General features: G+C 34.0%; 1 protein-coding gene across 2 annotated transcripts in view; it reads left to right on the forward strand.

Annotated features, from left to right (window-relative positions):
• The window catches only part of LOC118202239 (xaa-Pro aminopeptidase ApepP-like), a 268,101-nt gene that overhangs the window by 166,822 nt on the left and 77,220 nt on the right, over nucleotides 1-24,059 (forward strand). For both annotated transcript variants that reach the window (XM_085818600.1, XM_085818601.1), the window contains exons 11-14: nucleotides 11,069-11,161; nucleotides 11,404-11,516; nucleotides 22,487-22,636; nucleotides 22,718-22,778. In XM_085818600.1, the coding sequence (XP_085674726.1) occupies nucleotides 11,069-11,161; nucleotides 11,404-11,516; nucleotides 22,487-22,636; nucleotides 22,718-22,778 (417 nt within the window). The remainder of the gene's footprint in view (nucleotides 1-11,068; nucleotides 11,162-11,403; nucleotides 11,517-22,486; nucleotides 22,637-22,717; nucleotides 22,779-24,059) is intronic.

A 24,059-nucleotide genomic window follows, 5' to 3' on the forward strand; every position in this document is an offset into this window, starting at 1 on the left:
TGCAATAAGGATATCGTCAGAATAGGGAAAGCAAAAGTCCAATCCAAATAAAAATGTGTGTATAAGACGTTGCCAGGTCTGAACTGAGTTACGTAAACTAAATACCATGGCTAGGAATTCAAAAAGACCAAAAGGGGTGGTAACTGCAGTTTTTTAGTTGGGATAAGTGTTAACGGGTATCTGATGATAGGCGTTGGTTATATCAAGGGTTGAAAATACGGTTTTTCCAGAGAATATTTGAGTATAATGTCTCGATCACTTCGCCTATGGTTTATTCAGTGCTTCACCGATGACTGCCAGTGAGAGACTGTTCTGTCCAATCACAAATTCACTCCTACCAGACGCGAGGAGAAAGTGATAGTGCCATCGTTTGGATATCTAAGAGTTTTCCACAATGCTAAACCAGGAAATATGCATGTTATACAGTATCAACAGGCGTGTTATACATCCATGACGAAGTACATATAAATGCCACAATACTGATTTTGTTACTCTAAATTATTGGATGCTGCATATTACAAATCTTGTTGGTTATTTTGTAATTCTGATATTATTTGGCATTAGAGATTGAAAAAATTTAATGGTGAGCTTTAAAACCCACAGTTCTTCCAAATCACACGGGGAAACAAAGGCTATACTATATGAAACATGTATAAAAAACTGACTGTTGATAAAAACCTTAAATTCAAAAATGTGTTAGCTTTTCGTGAGCATAGAGAAAACATAATTGCTACTTATATAATGGCTTTCTACCACTTTCTACAATTATTATGACAGTATTATGAAATAAGTTTTACAAGTGCCATTAGGAAGTGTGCTGTATTTGAGCTCTACCATACAAAATTAATTAATTCACTGTGTTGGTCGTAATTTAGAACAAATTTGGGTGAACCTTAAAGAAACATTTCCCAGATTTTATACTGTAAAAAATTACTTTTTCGAAGGATTGAAAGAATTCATTCCCAGTTTCTTGAATGAAAAAGAAATTTCAATTAGTTATGGACAAGAGTATGATGGCCTTCTTTTATTATGAGTAGTATTTATAATGGCCTCCAGCAAAAGATAAAATCTCTTCAGCAAATGCAGAATATGTACACTGCTCATCTCATAACTTTAAACTCCTCATTAATGATGTTGTAAGTGGTTGTAAAGAAATTTCAACCTTTTTTGATTTATTATTTTGATTTTTTTTTTTTTTTTGTGAAAAAGGTATAAACCGGTGGGATTTGTTAACAAATTTTAAAGCCGAATCAGAAATATCTTCGGATTCATTTATCAGGTACAGTTATCTCTCTGAAAGCAGTAAAATTATGTTACGGTGATATTCTGGAAGTTTTAACTTGAAAGTAATAAAAAAAGAAGGGAAGAAGCACTGCACTGCAGACAAAAAAGAAAATAGCAAATTTTAAATTATTTATCGATAAAATTATTTATGAAATAAAATGATACATAACATTATTTTATTTTGAAATCATTTATGCATTAAGTTATTTTTAAATTATTTGACATTTATTATTTGTATATTTATGTATAAAGTATTAAACAAAATAAGTTTTAAAAGTATTGTAGAAAACTTATGTATGTCTAAATGACGCTGTGCAATATTTAAATAATGCCTGCATAAATACAAAGAAACTGCGATACGAATTTGAACTTACTTTAACAGAATTGGAATAAATGGCCAAAAAATAGGTATTCAGAATTTCAAACCAAGAAACAAAATAAGACAGAAAGTCATTTTGGGTTTTCGATACATCATAAATTTCCATTCCGTGAGAATAATTTTAAAGTGAAGACATTATAGTGCATTATTGTAATATCAGTTTATTGGCATGAAATAAGATATGCATTACAAAAATACACAAACATGATTAAACCATCTTTCACTTGTTGCAATCGAGCATAAAGAGGCAAGTAAAATGGACCTGAAAAATATCATAGATTCTTTTGCCTAAAACAAAAGCATGCAAATGACTGCTCTGTCTTTTATAAATCCATTTATCATTGCGAATGTAGCTTGATTAGTATTTTTTCTTCATTTTAGTTTGTTATATTTCTTAAGGTAGTTTCTGTGTTATTTATTTATTTATTTGTTTGTTTTTTGTTGTTGCTGTCGTTTTTTGTTGTTAATAAATTTTGTTTATTGTTAAATTGCTCTTGGATCGCTTAAAAACATTAAATAACTCAATTATTTTACTAAAATGGATTTTCAGTTCATGTGTGCTGAAGTGTGCGTTCATATATCTATTTATGTGTAAGATAAAATTATATGAATCAGAATTATACTGTAACTTTAAACATTAATTCTTCCTCTCTATTCTAAAATCGTAATAACTTCTCTGCATTGCGTCATTTCTAGATCACTCTATGGCCCGCGCAGCTCTGATGACGTAATAATTGGGAACTGAAACTGCCCTTGTAAACCAAAACTTTTCTCTTCGCCGTGCTTCCATCTTTCATAACTACGCACTTCAGCTTTTGCTCTCTACTGTGCTAAGATGTAATTTCGCTGGCTTGCTTTCCATCTCAACAATATCAAAAATGTAAATCTTCTGTGGAAAGGCACGACTAGAGTGCCAAGTGATTGTGGCCACAAATATCAGTTGCAAATAAAAATGGAATTAAAACTGCCTCGATTGCCAAGTTCTTTAGATATTACCAAGTTAGCATACTACGCAATGAAAATCTTCTTCAATATGGGTCTAATCACGCATCTACAGTGTTCCGTCCTCCAACACATCGTAGGCGAATGGTGAGGCTATTCCATTACACGTTCTGGCAGATGGTTGACGAAGCTGGGATGATTGAATCACGGAGAAAAATGACGACTCAGGACTTTTCAATTTTAACAGCAAGCATATCTTTATTTTAATTTAGAGCAGATGACTTTTTCCAGATGGAGTTAATCAAATAACTTATTCCGTAATTGAACTATTAGATACGACTGACTTTAAACTTTAATACGTCATAACGTTCTAACAAAGAAAGAGAAGCATAGCGGAAGCGTTATCAGAACGAAGGCGAGAAGGCATCTGTGTAGGAGAACTTATGACGCAGCGTTTATATGAAAAGTTATGTAACAGAGTAGCTTCTAGAAAAATGTAGAAAAACTTATGACGCATCATTTATATGAGGAGGTTATGTAATAGGTGCGAATGTTCTAGAAGGTAATGGTCTAAGGGGAGATGCTGAATTGCAGAAAATTAATTAAAGGATGCTGGTTCGCAAAGAGCAAATTGTTATAATAAAAGCAAAGGAAAAGACGGAACACTGTAGATCGATAATCTAAAGAACTTGGCAGTTGAGGCAGTTTTAATTCCATTTTTATTTCCAATTGACACTATGTGGCCACAGATGATTTGGCACTCTAGTCGTGCCTTTCCACAGAAGATTTACATTTTTAATATTGTTGGGATAGAAAGCAAGCCAGCGAAATTACATCTTAGCACAGTAGAGAGCAAAAGCTGAAGTGCGTAGTTATGAAAGATGGAAGCACGCGAAGAGAAAAGTTTTGGTTTACAATTCGGTGATTGGTCGTCAAGAGGCATCTGGTATTAACGGTTACGTAAGATCGCATGATTAATTTGAATGACGCAATGCAGATAAGTTATTACGATTTTAGAATAAAGAGGAAGAATTAATGCTTATAGTTATATTATAATTCTGATTCATACATTTTTAATCTTATATATATACATACATACACTATACATCTTTCCAGTGGCCTTTAACAAACGACGTATAAATGAAAAAAGGTGTATAAATTTTTTTTAATTTATGATGCGAAACATGCATATAGTAGCTGTGTAATTTCGATACTACTACTAACCTACCACTCATATTACCTAATTTAATCGTACTTTCAATATGTTTAAAATATGTAATTCTTCTATCTTTAAACAAATTTAAAATTAATATTGTAAATAAATATTTCAGTAATATCGTAGAGACATTAGGTTATTAATTTTTAAAGGAGAATTGAAAAATGAGCAGTGCCCTCGCCGAGACTTGAACCTCGGACTTCTCGAATACGCGCCGAGCGTGCTGACCACCACACCGTGGAGGCATGCTAAGAAGGTGGGGGGAAATACTTTATATACTCCCCCTTTTAAAAGGCGTAATCCCCAGTCCCTCTTTAAAGGGCGACTGGGGATTGGAGGACCCAATCGCCAAATCCTGGGTGTGGAGAATCATCATCCACCACCTTTTTTACTTCGGGCGCCACTGTAGAGACATTAGGTTATTTCGAAGCAGGAGACATGAAAAATGGGCAATGCCGTCGCCGGGACTCGAACTTTGAACCTCTCGAATACGGGCCGAGCGTGCTGACTATTACACCAAGAAGGCATGCTAAGAAAGTGGGGAAAAGACCTTATAGGATTATTTTAAACAATTAAAACAGTTGCTATAATTAAATATTTTAAAAATGATATTAATACAAATTTAATATTTTAAAACCGTAAGAGTCCAAATTTCTGGAAAAAAAAATGTCACCATATCTTTATTTAAAGGAATCATTTTTGTTTATCTGTCTAAGTATTATTTTTTCCAAGAGCATTTTAAAACAAATTTTAATCTTTTTAAAAAAAGTCTTTAATTGTCGTCTGATGTGTCTTTTGATTCTGAATTTTAAACAAAGCGCTGTGAATCGAATTCAGTTCTTGGCATATTTTCTTGCTTGTATTATTGCACACAAGGAAATTTCTGAAGATATCAATGCAGTTGATAGCTTTTTGAAAAGAAGTGAGATTATGTTTTAATTTTCCTCTTCATTATGCTACTTAGTACTCATCTCGTAAAATATTTTCAAATAGTTCTTCAGCTGTGCCTAAGTTTGCTATCATTGCATGGGCGTCACGGTTTACGTATTCCTCGATTGTAATGTCTAATCCCAGTAGCTTTCAATCTTCTTCATCCATAATTACAGTTCCATCATCATTTTCATTGTCGACACTTTTTCAAGTGACTCTGGATTCGAAAATCCACCTTTAATGAAGCAATTTTTAATTGTTTTCGTTGTACTTGAGTCCAGGCAAGTGAAATTATATTCATAGCCTCAAGAATGTGTAAACTTTTCTGTGCATTTCCTATAGTTATATTTTGAAGGACCATTTGAATCAGCCTTTACCTGCGTAACATTTTCAAATTCTTAGTGACACCCAGATCTAAGGTTTGCACTATACTAGTTCCGTGTTGCCAACTCTCCCGATTTTCGTCCGCTCTCCCGCCAACCCGATTTACAATATATTTCTCCCGATTTTTTCTTATTCTTAAAATTTCTCACGATTTTTATGGAACTTGGCTTAATAAACTTTGTTATATGAACAAAACAAAACAAAACAAAGATTTTGGACGTCTGAAAGCAATTGAATTTTCTCTAGATTATATCTAAAACAAAACCTTGCGAATCAGATAACTTCTGCTTTGTGAGTGAGAGCATATATGTATCCAGAAACATCGTTTCCCAGTTCTCCAATGGTTACCTAGCTCCACTGCGTGTCATCTGGCATATATTAGCCAATGAGGACAAAGTAAGCTGTTGTTTGGATGCTCTTTAGTTATTTCGTTCATTTTGTTCTGAGTTGTGCGAGTATACGTGCCTTCGGGAAATAGTTTTAGAAATTATCATCTTTTGTTATGTCTGCGAGAAAGGTGAAATACTCGTGTACGTTTCAAAAATCGTACATAGTTGACTTTCCTTCCATTATTTCCTCAAGGAAATGTAATAAATTTGCGATGCATACAGCCTGTCGTTGCGATTTTTCGATTTCGCACGGTGGAAGGGCGGATGTTCTCAAACATATGCGTACACAAAAACACAAGGACAACAGGAGTTGTTTTGAAAAAAACGGAAAACTAAATTTTTCTTCGGAAACAGAGGACCAAAAAGTTATTAATGCAGAATGTCTGTCCTCTGCCTTTTTACTGGAGCACAACCTGCCACTGAAAGCATCGGATCACGCTGCAGCTTTATTTAGAAAAATGTTTTGCAAGAACCAAAACAGGTGCAATTGTTAAAGAAATGCGTTTGAAAAATAAATCTTCAGTTATTGCTTGCATTAAAACAGCTCCGTTCTGCCTCTCTATGGATGGAAGCAATAATACCGATTCAAAACTGTATCCAATTGTTGTTCCTTTTTTTAATCCAGAGTCTTCAGAAACTGAGTGCAGTTTATTTTCTTTCCCCACTTTAGAAGGACATTTGACAAGCTTTAATATAGCACAGATAATTATTAAAACTTTAAAAGAAAATGCAGTCCCTCTGGATAATTGCTTAGCACTTTGTGCCGATAATGCACCAGTATTGGTAGGCTTGAAGACTGGTGTTGCAGGTATCTTAAGAAAGGAAAATTCAGATTTGCAGATTATGAGGTGCACCTGTCACCTCTTAGATTTAGCAGCTGAAAAAGGGGCAGCTTCTTTAGCAATAAATGTGGATGAACACATTGTTGATATTTATTATTATCTTGAAAGAAGTTCTAAAAGGAAGGGAAAATTGAAACAGTTCCAACAGCTGCATAACAGCAGTTTACAATTAGAAAACTTGGATGAAGTTATAAAATCAGCTAGGATTGACAACCAGTGGAGTTTAATTGGAAAACTGAAAGGTGCTGAAGGAATTTTAAAATAAAGTGAACTGTCTAGAATTATGTTGGCCATCTTGACAGTTCCCTATAGTAATGCAGAGTGTGAGAGGATTTTCAGTGTTGTTGCGAAAATGAGGACTAAATTTAGATCTAATATTGCGATGACACATTAGAAAAACTTTTATTAACGAAAGCAGGCCTACATGGCAATTGCTATGAACAAAATTATGAAGTTTCTTTCTTAAAGAAAGCAAAATCTGCCAATGTTTATAACATTTGTACGAAAACTGATTAAAGTGTATTTTTTTTTTTTTTTTTCGTTGTTGTTTTGTTTTCTTAAATGATGCAAGTAATAAAAATGTTTTTAGTGTAAGGTACTTTTGTGTTGCTTGCATTTAAGAATTAGTTACTATTTAAAGTTAATTCATTATTAAAAACTATATTTTTATCATTTAAGAAGTCTTTTTAACATTGTGAAAAATCTGATTTTTGAGTGTCAAAGTTTGGCAGGTATATGCGTAGTTTAATTTGCTTGGAAGCAAATGGCTTTCACAATTTGCAATAACTCTGTCGTTTGAGGATAAGCGGTACACTGATCCATAAAAAGTAATTTTTTTTTTTTTTTTTTTTTTTTTTTTTTTGTCTGTTTTCTTGAGACATTGTGTAAAAATGTCTATAGTCATCCATGCTGTCTTATTTGACTTAACATTCTAGCTGCAGAGTTTTGACATGTTTGAAGTACTTCGTTTTTGGGACTTTCCTACAACTAAAAGATTCATTTTTTCTGTGATCATTTTTTCAAAACAGTAAGGCATGCTTTACGTTGCTTAACTGCGTGATACTAGTCACCTTTGAAAGCTAGGGTTCATGCTTGCATAAGTTTAAAGAAAAGAGCAGTTTCATCAACATTAAAAAGTCTTTTAATTCATATCGATATATTTTGGTGGAAGAAATATTTGAGTCACTCTTCAACCGACTTAGCAAGAACGCGTTTTGATTATTTGTTATAAAACACGAGATTCCATGCGCAGTTTAAATCTATGCAGCCATCCAGCTGAAAAGCAAGTTTCCTTTCACATTCAGTTGAAGTGCTACTTCTTTTGACTTCCTGATTAACATGGTGCAGTTCGCTGTAATATTGGATGCACGACACTAAATGAGAAATTTTAGCAAAGTGGCCTCAACCTCAGGGAGCTGTCACAAACAACCATCTTTAGCTTTGTCACTGGAATATCCAATTTCTTTACTAATTCATATTTCGTCAAACCAGTACTTACTCTCGTTTAAGGTTTGAATTCATCTAACTTTTAAGATTTGAATTTTATCTTTTAATGAGAGTGCCGTTCACTTTCATGTTATTTTTGTGCCAGTTAATTCTGCTCCACCTAGTTTACTTAAGACACTGTCCTATTCAGGGGGGTGATACTATTTTTCCTTTCAAGTATCTCCCCTCTTCATGAACATGTTTTCAACTCCTGTACCAGACTGTGATGTCTCATGTTTGTTTCCTTTTCCTGTCCCCATTTCTGGAGAAAATGTTGTGTTTATCTACTCATCTCATGGAGAGAATGAGTAGTTAATAACACCAGGAGAAGAGTATCATATAGTAAAAAATACCATTAAAAATTGTAGAAGCCTTTATAAGGTAATATTTTAATTGTGTGCATGTCAGATTTTCAGTTCAGAAACTTGCTAAATTTGGTATCTCCTCAAAGTTTCCTGATGAAAACTCAGTCACTCAATAGAAAATCTCTTTTAGGATAAATGATTTCACATAACATTCATAATTATATTGTGCTCTTGAAAATGAAGTGACTGATTTTAAGAATGATTGAAAAAGAAAAAGGAAATACCTGTTTAATGAAAGTAATCTCCAGCAACATCAGTGCATTGCTGCCAAAGTATAGTGAAGTCATGTATAGAATTTTTAAAAATCCATATCTCTGGAGTTTTCACTGCATGATAAATTGTAGGCAAAGTATTTATTAGGCTCTAGTGCTAGGAAAAAGAACAGTAGTCTGTTTAAAATTATAAGGAGAGTATGAAGGATTAAGCGCTATTTCGTATCTTAGATTGTTGATTTGCTGTATAGTTGTCATTGTCGTATGTGGTTGGGCATTATTCTGAAACAGTAGAATTCCTTGTCTGTTTTCTTAAGTGCTGGTCGCATAAGGTACAGTTTATCATATATTTGCAGCTAGTTTGTACAATATCGAGCTGTATCTGTTTCATCTCCTAGAAGAAATCAGTAGGGAATATCGCAAAGAGAAGAACACTACATGGTGAGCCTCTTTTTTCTTTGAACACAAAGGTCTCTTTGGAGTCTTTCTTAGTTATCTTTCAATTGCAACTGCTGTGAGGAATGTGTAGAATTGTTTTAAAATAGCCACTTCTCAACCTCAGTCACAGTTTTACAGGAACCTTTTATCTTGAGACAAATTTAAGTGCGCACTTCTGAACGCCATGCTTTGTTCTTAGTGAATTCCCAACAAACCCATTTATGAAAACTTTTTTGCTTTTTTTCTGTCATTGGTAAGTGTTATGAAATAGTTGAAAAGGATACATTTAGTGTCGGACGATCTCTTATGCAGTCTGTCATGGATCTGATATGATTTAATCCATTCCAATTAATAGAGGAAGGAGGATGGCCATAGAGTTCATTTTGTAGCCTTAATCTTTCTGAATAAACGTTGTAAGGTATTTCTTCCACTTTCCTAGCATGCCTTCGTGATTTAGTGGTTCTGCACGCTGGGCCGGTATTCCAGAGGTCCGTGGTTCGATTCCTAGCGAAGGCGGTTGCTATTTTTCATCTTTCCTGCTTCCAAAAGTATACCTAATGTCTCTACAGTGGCGCCCGAACTAAAAGGGTTGTGGATGATGACTCTCCACATCCAGGATTTGGCGATTGGGTCCCCTAGAAACCCCAGTCGCCCTTTAGAAAGGGGGAGTATGTAAGGTATTTCTCCCACTTTCTTAACGTACCTTCGTGGTGTAGTGGTTCTGCACGCTGGGCCGGTATTCCTGAGGTCCGTGGCTTGATTCCCGGTGAAGGCAGTTGCTATTTTTCATCTTTTCTGCTTCCAAAAAATACCTAATGTCTCTACAACGTTTGCAAGAAAATAAGAGCCTTTTGCGAGAACCATTGGTAAATGAAATATTTTCAATGAACAACTCTTATTAGTTGTTCCACCACCGAGTGCTTAATTCATGTTCTTTATTGCAACCACTTTAGAATTTTTCAGTTTGAACTCATTGATGTAAAGCGACCTTAATTGACTAAGCTGTATTCTTGATTTGATGTTATAGTATCCAATATTTAATGTTCATGGAATAAAACACATGTTACAATTAAATCACATACTTCTGATATCATCACCTGAAAAAAAATGTGTGCAAATTTCAGCACCTATTTCCTTTCAAACCATTAGAAGTTTAGCATTATTCAACGGCCATTTCATTTGCAACAACAAGCTTACCAGCGGCTGAAGAGTTAAGTTGCTGAGCACTGGTAATTCAATATGGGTTCAATTCCAAGCAAATGGGCTAGCCACATTAGCGTATTCATGGTTTTTCCCATGTCTAATGTGGATACGAGCCACTTACCTTAGAAAGTCCATCACAAAGGCATTCTCCTCTTTGGCAAATTTCAAGTGCTTTGCCATAATCAAATAAAACAAACCAGTCATTTGAAACAACCTAATATTTACTTGCATATCCCTTTCCCGTCTTTTTACTAATTTTACCATTCAAAAATTGAGAGGGGAAATTTACTCAGTTTATATCATTCTGAAGAGAGGGGTTAAAAGGAACTTCATGGATTATAAAGCACACCATATTATAAAATCATGTATTCAAAGAAATGAGTTATAGTTGTTGGTTTCAGTGCCATTCTTTTTACTTAACATTATGTATTTTTAATTTATTCATACTATATAATATGTTGCTGTCTTATATCAGAATTTTCGAAATCGTAGGGTAAATAAAACAAAGGGAAAAATTGTGTGATGGAGAAAAGTATGTGAGTGAATACAATATGAAACAGCTAATATTACACGAATTATTTCTCAACAGTTTGTCAAGCGAAAAAGGGACAGTAATATTTTATTTGCATAAAACACCTGGCCATTATTTACTTTGCATATTAAGCTTTCAATGCCAAGTGGGCTGGAAAGGATTATTTATTCAGTTATGATACGATACAATTTATTTTCTCATAAAACTTTGAATTCCATTTGTTAGGTTTCGAAACTGAAGTAAGTCTGATGAATGTATTACATTTTCCTTTTCTACCTTTTATCCTTCTTTCCCCCTTTTTTATAATTATATCTTGCTAGGACTTATATAATTCCATTGTTTATTATTTGATTTTGGTCCTCATATAAATTACTTTTTCTAATAAATGTTTTATATCTGTATGGCATGTGTCTTACCATATGTAACATTTTGAAATAGTTTAAAAATTCAATATCTCTTTATTCCAGGAAAAGAGGGAGTTGGAAGATGGTCCATCACCAGTAGCTTGTCTGAAAGTCATTAAAAATTCTGTTGAAGTCCTCGGGATGAAAAATGCAGCTGTAAGACTGTTTCACATAGTATATGTATAAAATATTTCAAATGTTCAGAATTTCCTCTCAGAAGGAGTAATGTAAATTATATTGCTAGTTGTTCATTGAAAAAATAATCATTTTTTACTTTATTGATATCAATATTTATTCTGTAAGCCATGTTTTTTACTTATTATAATTCTTTATTTTTACCTTTTCTTTTGCCTTAAAGAAAGTAAGTTATTTCAGCTTATTTTATATTTTCTTTTTAGTTAAAAGATGCTGTTGCTATTGTCGATTTTATGTCGATGTTAGAGCAAGAAGTTAAAAATGGTAAACACTGGGATGAAATGAAAGCTGCTAAAACTTTATCAAGATTTAGACGGTATGTATAAGCAATTACAAAATTTTTTAGTATTTTAAATCATATGTGTTCTAACTTGTTTTCTATAAACTGACAGTTGGCATAACTGTTATTATTTTTACAGTAATATTTATTTTTAAATTCAGGCATTTTATCTTTTTTATATTAATTTAGTTATACCACTAGTTACTCCATATGCTTTGTGAATTTTGAAATTAAACTCAAAATGGTATCAGAAGGTATTGATAAATGTACATTCTAATGGGATAATATCATTCCATTATAGTACGGGATAGTCTTGTTATGGGTAACCATTATACACTGTCCTCCAAAAGTTAAGGAACAGCGTTTTTTTTTTTTTTTTTTTTTTTTTTTTTATCTAATTTGAGAATGAAGCAACATAGAAACAAAAAAATTACAGGACTTGTTCACTAAACAGTTCATTAATGAATGTGACATAGAACGTTTCTAAAGTTCAACACAAACAGGAATTACAACAAAAAATTTCACACTTGGCAGTGAAATCCACTCTTGGAGAAACAGTATGTCACAGTTTTTTGAGGGAAAATGGGGTAATAACATTACAAAAATGGGTTATAATAAGGAATGTGTCCACTCCTAGCTGCAATACATTGGCGGCAGCGACGCTGCATGCTGTCAATCAAGTTGTCAGTCAGTGAAATGGGAAGCAACGCAACGACCAGATGTATATATGTATGTATGTATATTTAATTATGGCAAAGCACACTAGGGCTATCTGCCTAAGGGGAGGAATGCCTTCGTGGAGGACTTTCTTAGGGAAACTGGATCGTATACACGTTACACATGGGGAAAACCATGAAAACACCCATGCAGCCAGCCCGTTCGCGGGATTCGAACCTCGGACCGAACTACCAGTGTTCAGTGACTTTACCGCTCGGCCGCTGGTGGGCCCCAACGACCAGATATGGAGTAATCTTTGTTCAAGCTCATCTACCGACCTTGGAGGAGAAGAACTTAAAGCAGCAAACTGTATCCCAAGGTAGTCCCAAAGATGCTCTATCGGATTCAGGTCTGGGAATTGAGCTGGCCATTCCATCCGCTCCATACTGTGACTCTAAAGATATTCTTCAACAACCCGAGCTTGGTTCGGTCGCGCATTATCGTCCATCATAAGAAATCCAGGACCAATAACAGCGCCATATGGGCGGACATATTAATCAAGGATCTCGTCTCAGTATCTCACACTGGTCAAAGTTCCTAGGAACATATAACATATGCAGGTCAGTGTGACCACCGAGAGAGATAGTGCGTTGTTCCTTCCAAATTAGCTGACGACCAGAATCACTCTCCAATTTGAGCCTGGACTCATCTGTGAAGAGAAAAGACGCCCTTTGCTGACTGGGCCAGGAAACGTGTTCTCTTGCCCAACATAAACGGGCACCTCTGTGTCTTTGGAAAGGGGACACAAACAACTGTTCGTCTTGCATACAGACATGTATTGTGCAAGCGTCTGCGCACTGTAGTAGCTGAGATTCTTGTTCCTGTTGCCACTAAATGATTGCCATGAGCTGAGACACAGTAATATTACTCCTCCTTCGGGCCGAAGGAGCTAAATAACGGTCTCCCGCTGTTGTTGTAACTCTAGGTCTGCCTGGAACATGTCTTCTAGACACAGAATCCTCGGATTCAAACTAATTCCATAGTCGATAGACCACACTACGAGAGACATTGAGACGTCTAGCAGCAGCATCTTGTGACATCCGCATTTCCATCGATCCGATCGCCCGCCACCTCAACGAATCGGGCAAACGACTTCTCCTGGACATTCATAGACTCTCCTGGATATTGTCCACGAAACTGTAATAACAACAGAAATCAACACTCATGAACAAAAATTACAATTTTTGCATTTGTTCTCCAACCTCTATATAAATATTCATTTCTATAAAATAAAGGGGGCAGCTATTGTGTTTGCGTATATATTTTCTTAAACTTTATTACTGCCATGCATTTGAACTGTCAATTTAAACGTTTCTGACATTTTTGCAATGGTGAGCTTTGAAAAACATGCTGTTCCTTAACTTTTGGAGGGCAGTATACTTCACCAGCATAATGGTTAGTGAAGGCTAACTCTATGTGCTGATAGGTTCAAATTATAGTCCCACACAAATTATGAGCATTTTTTACCATGTGTTTTTGAAATAGAGGTGCATAACATCTGTCAATATGCAAGTCGCTTTCGGGGGTTTTATCAAATGTGTGTACACTGCGGAAAAAAAAAAAAAAAAAAAAAAGTGGGACATTTTATATCTCCCGTTCTACTTGGCCGATTGACAAAATTGAAATGTTTTTCATGTCTCGAAAGCGCGACTTAGGATATATATTAGATTTCTATATAGCATTGTTCTAACATAGGTATTTTGACACGAAATCGGACTTTTTCTCAAATAACATACCAATTTTTTTCCGTATTTCAATTCTATGACTCAAATTATGCCTAAATATTAAATTTTGTAAAATTTGGTGCGCAATTTACGGAGAAATTCAAAAATTTATGTTGACGCAATTTTTTCAGTTTGTACCAAGAATAATTCACGTGGCGAACTTCTTAATATATATGACAACCAATTTTCCTTTCCCTTCCATTATGCCAGAGTGGAAAAAAAGGCACCTCGTTCCTACATTTTTACGTTGTGCATGAGCGGAAAAAAGTCCCATCGTTCCTACTTCCAAATAATTTTAGCAAAGTGTCTAAACCACATTTAATGTTTTATCGCTTTCAACAAATATGCCAAATTTCAAAACTCGAAAATATATAAATTCGGAAATTTTGAATAAAAAACTAATTTTTTGCAGGCATGCTCAGGAATACGTGTACTTAAGATGATGATAAAAATTTTATAGATTATAATTCAAAATGTTTTTTGAAGAATTTATAAAAATTATTTAAAAATAAATCTTAAAAAAAAAAGGTGAATTTTATTTGGAATGAACCTGAATTTCGAAATGTGAAAGGAAGAATCAAATAAGTTTAATAAAAAAAAAAAGAGAGAGATTAATAAATATATACCAAACTCAATTAACAATGAGGAGCTAAAATTTTGAGAGCTAATTTTTTAAAAACTAATCGTGCGATTTTTGCAAAACGTGCAATCGCAATCGTGCGATTCGGCGTAATTTCACCACTCGTAGATTCAAAATATGGGGGGGAAAAAAAAAAAAAAAAGATATGCTATTTCAGAAAAAGTCCGATTTTGTGTCAAAATACCTACATTGGAACAATGCTATATATATATATATAATGCATATCCTAAGTCGCGCTTTCGAGACATGAAAATCGCAAGATGAATTTCGTCAATCGGCCCAAACGGGAGATATAGAGCTGACCCCCCTTTTTGTTTGTTTGTTTGCGTAGTGTACATTTCTTCTTCATCGACACTCATGTCACGTCTTGATTTCTTTCTCTAGTACATGAGTGTTATGAATATCGACTTTGCGGGACAGTCAAAAATGATTCTTCTCTTATGTTTTACAAGTTTGTTTTCACATCGCAGAGATTGTTATTCTAATGCTGTGTGTATATTTTGATTCATCAAATAATTTTTTTTTTTTTTTTTTTTTTTTTTACAAATTGCTTTTTTATAATAATCATAAAACACCAAATGGTAAGAAAAAGAAAATACAAAATCTGTGGATTCCATTGATCAGAATGGAGATAGAGCTTAGTCTACAATTGCTTCTGTTTAATCAAGTAACCCAATTTAGGCTTTATGGATCCATTCCTTTGGGGAGAATAAATGTGAACGCTAAATTTTCCATATGCTGTCTGTGTCTTTAATAATTGTGGAGCTGTTTTATGAAACAATACATTTTTATCTGAAATTCCGAAGAAGAGAACAATTTTAAATGAATTCGCAGTTTAAGATTAAGGTTAAAATAACATTAAGTTTTGGGTAACATAAAAAGTTTTATACATTTATTTATATATTTGTATTAATATTAATATTAATTATAAGTGGTATAAGTGTATAATTAATATTAATATTAATTATAAGTGTAAAATAATATTAATTATAAGTGTAAAAGTGTTAATATTCAGGTCAGATAAAAGAATCATAATTGATTGGGCATACTAAACATATTCAAAGTTATATAAAGAGAAATTGTTGTCTTATAGGTATGTTCAATATATTGGTATCATTTTGAAGCAAAAAAACAAATAATGTATTCGGTATGTTAAAATATAAGGATAATTAAGTTAGATGTTATTGGTTGAAAGGGGAGGGGCCATCTGGCTTCTGTTTCATTTATAAAACGAATATTTCTCTAATGAAATCATAGTGCAGCATTCGGTTTTGTATTAGTTTTAAGAATTTAAAATGGTTCAGAGCAGCTTATTATTTTTGCCATTATGAGAATGTATCCATTACTGTAAGATGGTTAGGAAGATAATAAGAGAAGTTGCAGCCTATATTTGAGCTGCCAAGATAAAACAACAGCACTTTGGATCAGGGTTCATAGTAAATAAAAGAATTAGAGATACAGTTATAGATTTTAAACCTGTTAACTAAAGAATTAGTAGAATACAAGTGAAGACCATACCAAAAAAACGTGAACATTACATATATACCTACTGAGGACAAACAGAATCCCCAAAAAGAGATGTTTTATGACAAGCTGAAAGAAACTTATGAAAGTTCTTTAATCCAGATTTAATAATTTATATATACAATTAAAATTTTTGAAGCTTTCTGAAGTTTTCTAAAGCTTCTTTCACTTTAAGAATTGTTATTACCAATGTTAAAAATATTTTGAACACAGTTTCCGAATTCAAATGTAATTAATATATTCCTGAATTAATCTGTAAAAGATTTGTTTTTGATTTATAGACTAGAATGCTATTTCAGTGGATGCTTTTCAACCTTCCTATTTCAATGAAAATAGCATGGTTTCTGAAATTAGCTATTCCTGATTGAATTATCTGGAGCATTTTTATCATTTGGATATCCAAATCCTAAGTTATAATTTTTTTAAAACCTAAGCATCCCTCTCCTTAGGCAGATTGTCCTCGTGCATTGCGCCGAACTCAACCTAATCTAACCTAGCTTTTACAATATTTAAAATTAAATGACATTAATTTTTTACTAGTTTTAAAAAGTGGAAAATCGAGAGTTATCGCGCGTAATTTTGTATATCTTCAATGTAATTATGAGATTAAAATATACATTGTTTCATTTCTACCATGAAAATATTTTTCTACAAAATTGGTTCTTTTAACAGTTAATTTTTGGCAGTTTTATTTATTAATATTTCATTTAACTTCTCGTCATATTTTGTTGATATAGTCATCTCTAAAACTATATTTTTACATTTCTCAAGAATATTGTTTGTCATTTTCTGTTAAGAAGGAAATAATCCTTTTATTATGCTTATCTGTTTAATGGCAAACCTACGAGGAGGACTATTTCTGCAAGAAGAAGCATGCATTTGCGTCAGAACTACCCGATCGAAACTGACTGGTATTGACATTTCATGTAGGAAAAATAATGGAAACATCCATGTACCTAAACCATTCAACGGCTTTCAGAATTAGATTAATCTGTGTTTGAAATGTGCAGCTTTATATGTATTTAAAATTTTTCACTGCAATGTTTTATTAGTCCAAAGGGGCTGAATGACTATTGTTTTCGTTTTGCGATTTTTCTTTGAAAACTTTAAAAGGCGGTATCACTTTTCAAATCGTTGCCACCAAATACTATCGTCCTGTATTATATTTGAAGAAATTAATTAATGAAGAATCTGCATAAATGTATGTATGTTTCTCACATTGTGATAAAACAACGGTACCTAGAGCCATCCAATTTTGAATGACGTAATTCTACTGCGAATATGGGCATCTGAAAGTTTAAATTTAGAATTTGTTTTATTACTGATTTCATATTTTGTAAAACTTTAACGAATTTTTGATTAACAAACTCAACGATTTAAAAGCGAGCAATGGCAACACTTTACGGGGGAAAAAACCCTTTTTTATTTCCAGAGCGCGAATTGTGTATCGAAATTCTAAAGATATGCTCATTTTAAAATTATTTTGCGACATTGCTGTTGAACTGAATTTTATGGTTTAAGTGCAAAGAACATGATATTTAATAAATAAAAAATAGCCCAGAAAACGTTGAAAAAACGCCTTTCATGTTCTATTTTCATATTACATTATACAAAAAAAATACAAGACTTTCACATATAATTACACTAAAATCATCCATCTATGAACAGAATTCGTACATATAAAGAATACTTATAAAATATATATAAAGAAGCATTTTTTTAACATATAACAGTGTGAGGTCGGAAATTAGAAGTCTAGGCGAAAAAACAGGAAATGTTGAGAAAATAAAAAAAAGCTCTTTATTTACATGATATTATTGTAAGTGCTCAAATGTGCCACCAACAGCATCGATACAAACCTGGTTGCATCCGACAAGCGACTGGCGTGCCCTTTCGAAAGTTGCAGCAGCGACTGAAATTTTTCTAATGAGGTCCTCATCAAAATAAATTGAAGTCTCGCAGACAGGTGCCTTAAAGTGTCCTTATAAGAAAAAATCGATACTTGATCGATCTGGTGAACGTACTGGGCAAGCAACGAGTCCACCTCATCCAATCCATCGAGGGCCAAAGGTGGCATTGAGGAATTATGCAAATTATTGCGAAAATGGGCTGGAGCCCCATCGTGCTGAAATCACGTTCGAAATGCCATATGACACTAAAAAGTAATTCCAATAATACCTTTTCCAGAAAGATTCGATGTGTCGTCCCATTGAGTCGATATGATAGCAAGTATAAGCCAATAAGAAAAACATTCACAATACCTGTCCGCACAGAGAACTGCTTCTGGAAAACATGCAGATGTATAGCATGTGGATTATAGGTGCATGGGAAATGTGCAAATTAAAAATTCTGCCTCGCATAAAGGTGGTCTCATCTATGAAAAGTACATTTGCGGAGAGGCTTGGAATGAATGTACTACGCGGGAAACACCTCTGTAAGTGGTATGGAAAAATTTTTCCTCTTGCAAAATTTTCCATACGGTGTTTTTTGTCATGCTTGTAAATAATGCAGTCAATCTTGTACTGGTGCTTGGATTAGCTTCAACCACTGGATCATCGCTCTGATACTGGCCTGAACTACATAGAGTTTTCACCAGAATTTCAAATATCGTCATTAGGGTCTCTCATGGTCTCATGGTAGTTAAAACGTACGATACACCTTTCATCCGAAAGCGAGGAAAGAGGCAAAGGTAATTGTCAGTGATCTTGAGTACAGAAGGGACTCCAGCACACTACCTCCATCTATTGGCTGCGATCGAACTGAATTCTCTGCAGTCAAAAAATAGTTTACATTAAAGTGCGAGAATAATTTAAGCAACATGCATATTTACACCCTACATCTGTATGGAGTAATTTCAAATTAGCACAGTGAGTTTAGAACTGAAGATTAATATTCATGAAATAATCTAGGGCAGCCATGCCTATTTTTAGTTTCTGCATAATAGTCTTTGGTTTGTTAAATTTTTCGAAGAAATCGTTAGTTTAGCAAACTGTATTTTGAGTCAGTCTGTAATGGAGGTTTCATTGTGCTTTTTGTAGTCTCCAGTATTATTTTCTGGGAACGTGGGGAAATTTTCCTTGCTGTACACATTACTTACTCTAACTTTTGATTGTCTTCGTCTTAATTCGTCTTAAATTCGTCTTAAGCTATATCACTAAACTTGTATATCGTTTGCTCTGAAAACCTTTTATAAAAATACATACAGCGTAACAGTTTGTGACACAGCCCCGTACCAGCTACAGTGTAGCTTGATCACTGAACAGTCATTTCCAGAAGTTTATTGCTGTTAATGAATGATCTCATGTTTCAGCACTTACTGTATGTAGATAAAGGATTGAATCGATGCTTCCAGGATTTTATCACTGTTAATGGTCGGACGCTTCAGCACTTATTCTACGTAGATAAAGAGCGGCTATTTTCCCCTCATTTCCGACCCCACACTGCTGTACAAAAAATGTTTATGTGTATTATATCTACGCTTAAAGTTTAGTCCATGAACTCAGGGACATTTAATTTTTTTTTCCAGTCATGGAAGGCAACGTATTTTGATTGTTATGAAACCCTGCCGAACATGAAAGTTGGCAGAGACATAGCAGTCATTCCGGTAGAAGTCAAAACTATTAGATAATAAAGAGATACAAATTACTGTTATATAACGTATAAAAGACTTAAATCGCGTATCATAATTTATCACGTTACATCGCCATTGTTTTATCCGTTTTCAAAGTATCGTGGCTTTTTTTTATGCCTCTCACCTTTACCTCTGTACCTTTGAAAATACTCCACTTCTTTGCAGTCCCAAATGTTAATTTTTTTTCCTTCAAAATGGGATTAAAAAATATAACCTTATTTATTTATTTATTTATTTGCAAAAATTAAATTATCTTATCGAGAATTAATTGGGTTTACATTTAAACCAAAACGAACTTCTTATGATTGTGTTGGATATCATGCTTACCCATTATTGGCGCTAAATCTGACTGTTTGGTGACAGTGTACACGTATTAATAGTGTTATAAGCTCTATAATGACATTATAAATCTCTTATTTACTAATTTTTTTTTCTAAAATTCTATAATTTTCCGGTAACTTTCCGGTTGATTGAATGCTGGAATAATCAGGCTTTTATTATATAATATTCAGATAAATATTAATAATTGAAATAATAAGTTAAGGTAAATGAATATTATACATTCAGATAAAAAAAAGAATCGCTGAAAATGTAGGGGAGATTGGATAACAAAAAATTAATCAGAAAATGAACATTATGAAGTAAAGTAATTTCTGTGATAGGATATAAGTGCAAAAAGTTGTATTATCTTCCATTTGTTGAAAACTGTGGTAAAAATGCTTTCTCCTAAAAAAAGTAAGTATTCTAAGCTAAATAACGAGAGAAATTGAAATTTTTTATTACAAATTTCTCTAATTCCTATTTATTCATATTTATAGTTATAAATGCAGATGGTTGAAAACTTAATTTTATCTTTAAATGCACTGCTGGCCATTAAAATTGCAGCACCATGAAGGAAAGCAAATAAAAAAAAAAAAAAATATTTATTGTACATAAACAGAATGACATGAAGACAAAATCATTAAATTTGTAAGCAGTTTGGGGATTTACAGGGGTGCAAAATTAGTGAAAACAGCTGCCACACCTGGCAGCTAAAACGGCCCTTACCCGGTTAGACATGGAGTCGAATTGGGCTTGGATGATAGAAACGAGTAACTCATTCCATGCTGCTTGAAATCTATGCCACACTTCATCAACCGTATTAACTAGGAGAGGGGTGGCCGGCTAGTCTCTCAACAACTCGCGACCAAATGTTTTCAGTGGGTAACAAATCTAAAGACCGCGCAGTCCAGGACAGCAATCGAATACCCTGTGTATCGAGGAAGGTCAGAACACGACGTGCAACCTGCGGGCTTGCATTATCAAGTGAAAGATGGCAGGCCTCGAAGACAGAGCACAACCTTTGAACGTAAGATGTCAGAAATGTATCGATCTGCGTTCAAATTGTCATCGATCTGAACTAGAGATGTGCGTGTCGTGTACCTAGTTGATGCCCAAAACCATCACACCAAGTGCAGGACCCCTGTGCTGATGTCGAATGCAAGCAGGCGACGGGCGGTCTCCTCGGACACTCCAGACACGTATACGGCCATCAGAATATTGCATGCAGAGCCGGGACTCATCTGTAAAGGCGATCTTGTGCCACTCCTGTGTCAAGCTTTGTCATTTGGCGAACAATAAATGCCGTCTCCCTCTATGCTGCATTGTCACGGGAAGACGAAGTAATGGTCGCTGTGTTTGATAGTCCACGCTGCTGTAAACGTCGACGCAACGTACGAGCTGATACTGGGCGTGCTCCGAACATGCCCATTTCCTGACTAATGGACCGTGATGTAGTCGTACGGTTTTGCTGGGTTGACTTCACAATATGTCTGTCCTGTCTGGCGTTAGCCTAGTAGGGCGTTGAGATTCTGCATGCCGTTCAGTATGACCCTCAGCGACTCACTGATTCCGCGTTCGCATGGCAGTGGTTGGATGTCGACCAGTGCGACGGGCGATAATGAGAAATCCACTACACAACTTTTCTTTTATGCAGTGCTTCAGATGTCGTTTCTCCTTCCTGCGTCGTCTGTCGTCTAAATGCGCTGAAATAATAATCATTTGGCATATCCCAACCTCTTCTTCCTTTCATGTGATTTTGACATTCATCAGATCATTCCTTCCCGGTGTTGCAATTTTAATGGCTAGCAGTGTATACGGTAATATTTGTATGCACTGCTTAATGTAAGGGGGTGCAGAGGGAACCAAAATAATTAGATTTTAATAATGGAGAGTGTGTTCTAGAAATGCGCGCATTGTGATGGTGCAAGGTGTATGTGAGAGATGGCATTAGTCATCATTTCTTGTTCGGATTCGGACACAAATGCAGAGCTCACCAGTATGCAGTTTACTTTAGCTTCTCCATTTCATCCTCAGTGCTATAGATAAAAAGCATGCTTGTGAGCTGCTCTTTTCGGTAATGATATAAGCTGCTTAAAATTCACATAGGAAATGGCAATTTATACCTGCTGACTCCTTTTTATCTAAAAATCAGAGTGCCCTTTACTCCTCAATTCACCACTTTGGCATGTACATTCCTTTGTAAAATCCACTAAGATCTGATCCTCTCTGTCTGCTTTTAGGTTTCTGCCAGATATTTTTAACCATCCTGTTCATGCACATTTTTTTTTTTTTTTTTTTTTTTTGTTTTTTTAAGAGTTCAAGATGTTTTTAAGTAACGGTAGTTCTATGAATCAACTGTATAATTTTTGCAACTCTAGGAATTTATAAAAAGTATATATGTGTATATTGCCTTAAATAATGTAGTGTATATCTATTTTTTAACTTCTAGAGAACAGGAACTCAATCAAGGTGAAAGTTTTCCTGCCATATCAGCATTTGGACCAAATGCTGCCATAATTCATTACACACCGCAGTTGCTTACAAATAGAAATATCAATACAAAAAATATGTATCTTTTGGATTCAGGAGGCCAGTACCTGTAAGCATCAGTTCTTAGAGTATCTTTAGAAACAATTAAAATTTATATTTTGTGTAATGCTTCGGAATTTGTTTCTTTCAGAGATGGAACTACGGATATTACACGTACATTTCATTTTGGAAATCCTTCTGAATTTGAAGTGGTAATATGATACATGTCATTTGAAATGTCTTAAGTAAACTTTTAAGAAGAAATATGTCATTTTATGGCATTTCATGTTATTAATTTCTATTATTTTAATTCATTTTTTGTAATTTATTACAAATACTATAACATTCAAAATGTGGATACATATATATATTGCTTTAAGCACCAGGTGTAGTGTATTTAAATGAAATTTGTTTTTCAAATATATTTATTGTTTTAAAGAAAATGTTCAGTTGTATAAGTTGTAGAGTGAATCCTAGCTCATTTTGAGGTAGAAATTGGATTTGGAATAATAAAGATAGTGCTCTAATAGAAAGTTAGATTTTTGTAAGACACGTTCTATAAAAAAACATATTAATGGTACTTTGTCTTATGTTTTTTACTTTTGTTGTCAAAATTATATGAGAGAGAAAAAAGTATGTAGCAACCTAAAATATGCATAGTAAATATTTATTTACATGTATATTTTTGCAGCTTTCCGCTTTTAAAATTGTATGATAAAATTCATGTTATTTATCAAAATGTCTTTCATGATAATCTGTAACTACTTCTGCTAAATGAAATCATATACACCTTACAAGAAAATATGATCATTCGAGGAAATTACATTATTAATTTTGTTGTCATAAGTTTCATTTTAGATTTCAGCTTGTGTCATTTAGTGGGCTTGCAGATCTAACTCAAATGTTATTCTTAAATGCATCAATTTCAGTAATGAATTCATAGTGAATATCTCAAGACTCTTCACACTGATGAAAGCTATGAACTTTAATAATATAATTTGCAGTTCTTCTTCAGATAGAAGTGAAGTGCTTTACACATACATTACTATCAAGGTTTTCAGATGAAGCACATTTTTTCTTTTGGTTGTGTTGAAACTTTTTTGAATTAAATTGTTTAGAAAGGAATGTCATTTAAAAGTGACAGTCATTAAATGATGGTAAGAGAAATACAGTCAAAAGTCGTTAATCCGGACACCCATAATCCGCACCTCAAAGCTACAAACTTTCTGCGCATGCGTCAACGCATAATGCGTTCACGCATGCGCATAAGCGTTTACGTATGAACGTAATAATATTTCGCATGTGCATATGCGTGTGCGCATGCGCATAATACGTTTACGCATGCGCGTTTAATGTATAACGGACGGTATAAGCTAAGCTAAAATTATCTAATTATCTGTTTCAGTTAATGTTGCAGATTGCGTTGTTCCTTAATCTTCGAATTGGATCCGGCTTATTTTTTGCTGACTGTTAGAGCAATTTTATAAAAGTAA

Source organism: Stegodyphus dumicola, chromosome 6 (assembly GCF_044657685.1).
Source record: "Stegodyphus dumicola isolate Sdum_Otavi_A_Nest chromosome 6, ASM4465768v1".
Taxonomy (NCBI): Eukaryota; Metazoa; Arthropoda; class Arachnida; order Araneae; family Eresidae; genus Stegodyphus; species Stegodyphus dumicola.